Genomic DNA, 2457 nt, shown 5'->3' with positions numbered 1-2457 from the left:
ATCACCACCAAAACCATAACCACCACCACCACTATCACCACCGCCACCACCACCATCACCAGAACCACCATCACCAGAACCACTATCACTACCACAACCACCACAACCACAACCGCCACCACCATCACCACAAACACCACAACCACCATCACCACCACCACCACCACCACAGCCACCATTCCCCCCACCACAAGCTCCACCGTCACCGCCAATACCCTAGACCAAAATCACATCACCATACCAATTCATGAGTTGGCTAGCATCAGCTCTCTCTTTCGTTACACTATGTAAACGTGTCAGCTGTCTAAAATGAGATTCGTATAAACCTATTCTTCTCTTTATTTCACCCACCACCACTACCACCACCACCACCAACAACAACAACAACACTAACACCACCACCACCACCAACAACAACTCCTCAATTTATTTATTTACTCATTTATTTATTTATTTATGTGGCTTGCGTAGGGGAAAGAAATCGCCACAGCGGATGGTCAGCCATTTTAGTAGCAGCTAATTACTTCCAGAGAACTCTTATAGAACAACAGCCGTCCATTGGCAACATGGCGGCAGTGAAAGGCGAAATAGAAAAGAGAAAAGGGGAAAATATTATCATTATCCTTATTATTATTATTATTATTATTATTATTATTATTATTATTATTATCATTATCATCACCATCATCATTGTTATTACTATTATCATTATCCTTATTATTATTATTATTATTATTATTATTATTATTATTATTATTATTATTATTATTATTATTATTATTATTATTACTATCATTGTTGTTGTGATCATCGTCACTACTATGACGACTACTAATATCGAAAATAATAACCATGATAATAATAACAACAAAAACTAAGACATCGACAACAATAACAATGAAGTGAAAGGCGCGAAAAAGATTGGAAAGAGAATAGAAGAAAACGCGAAATAAAGTGTATTGAAGGGAATATATAAATGTAAGAAAGAAGTAAAGGAAGATAAAGAAAAAGACAGTGAGGGAGAATAAAGAAAGAAATATAAAGACAAAAAATACAAACCGAAGAAATGCAAGAAGCGAATAGGAAAAAGAAAGGAAAATATTAAGAAAGAGAGAAAGAAAGGAAAATGAGAGTGAATGAAGAAAGATAAAATAGAGTAAGAAATAATGAATGTAGATTGGAAGAAGGAAATCTAGTATGAGATGGATGGATAAAGAAAGGATTGAAGGAAAAATAATGGAGGCAAGAATGAAAATAGGAATTAAAACAAGGGAATAAGTAAGGAATGAATTACTGAAGGAGTGTGAATAATTGCGAAAGAACGAACGAACGAAAAGAAATGATAATAAAGGAATTGATGGAGAAGAAATGTTATGAAAGAATGGAATAATGGAAATAGAATAGGAATGAGTGAGCGAAAGAATAATAGGAAAATAATGTCAAATGAAATGAATGACAGGAATTGGGTGCAAAGACGAAGAAATTGAATAGGAGAAGAAGAAGAAGAAGAAGAAGAAGAAGAAGAAGAAGAAGAAGAAGACGAGGAGGAGGAGGAAGAGAATGATAATAATAATAATAATAATAATAATAATAATAATAATAATAATAATAATAATAATAATAATGAGAAGAAGAAGTGGAAGAAGAGAAGAAGAAGGATGTAGAGGAGGAGGAGAAAAGAAGGAAGAGAAGAAAGACGAAGAGGAAGAGAAAAAATGAAGGGGAGGACAAGAAGAAGAAGAAGAAGAAGAAGAAGAAGAAGAAGAAGAAGAAGAAGAAGAAGAAGAAGAAGAAGAAGAAGAAGAACATGATGATGATGATGACGGAGAAGGAAATAATGTGGAATTAAGATAAAGGAAGAGAAGGAAGGTGAGGAAAAGAAGAGGGAAGGAGGAAGAGATGGAGAAGAAGAGGATGACAACGACGACGACGATGATGAAGATGTCGATGACCATGATCATCATGAAGATCATGAAGAATAATAAGATAAAGAAGGAGAGAAAACTAGTTTAATAATGATAATAATGACGAAGATGGTGATGATGATGATGACGACAACGACGATGATAATGATGATGCTGAGCAAAATTAACAAAATGTTTCAATATATGGTGATAAGAGGCAGAAGAAAGAAACGAGGAAGAGTGTCATAAAAACGAAATTGCTGTAGAGAAGAAAAGGGGAAATAATAAATGATATTGCAAAGGAAAAGAAAGACGCAATCCATGTCTACAAGACAAGAGATCAAATGAAAGTCAGGTTGGCATTGCATAGCAATTCTAGACTTGTTTCTACAAGAAATTTGATCGAGCGAAAGAGTAAATTTGTGCCAGTATGATGATGATGATGATGATGATGATGATGATGGAGGATTACGATCATGATGATGGTGATGATGGTGAAGATGAGTATTTTAGAGTGCGTGCGTGCCTGCCTACGTGCGTATCTGTATATATA

The 2457-nt window shown here is 34.8% G+C and overlaps 1 protein-coding gene across 1 annotated transcript in view; it reads right to left on the bottom strand.

Annotated features, from left to right (window-relative positions):
* LOC128249315 (GATA zinc finger domain-containing protein 14-like) overlaps positions 1–2457 on the bottom strand; it is a gene marked incomplete at both ends in the record, with an annotated part of 282969 nt that overhangs the window by 132278 nt on the left and 148234 nt on the right. Inside the window, one exon of the mRNA XM_052972578.1 lies at positions 630–816. Coding sequence (XP_052828538.1) covers positions 630–816 — 187 coding nt within the window. The remainder of the gene's footprint in view (positions 1–629; positions 817–2457) is intronic.

This window comes from Octopus bimaculoides, chromosome 13 (genome assembly GCF_001194135.2).
Source record: "Octopus bimaculoides isolate UCB-OBI-ISO-001 chromosome 13, ASM119413v2, whole genome shotgun sequence".
Taxonomy (NCBI): Eukaryota; Metazoa; Mollusca; class Cephalopoda; order Octopoda; family Octopodidae; genus Octopus; species Octopus bimaculoides.
This window is presented reverse-complemented; position numbering and strand designations above follow the sequence as displayed.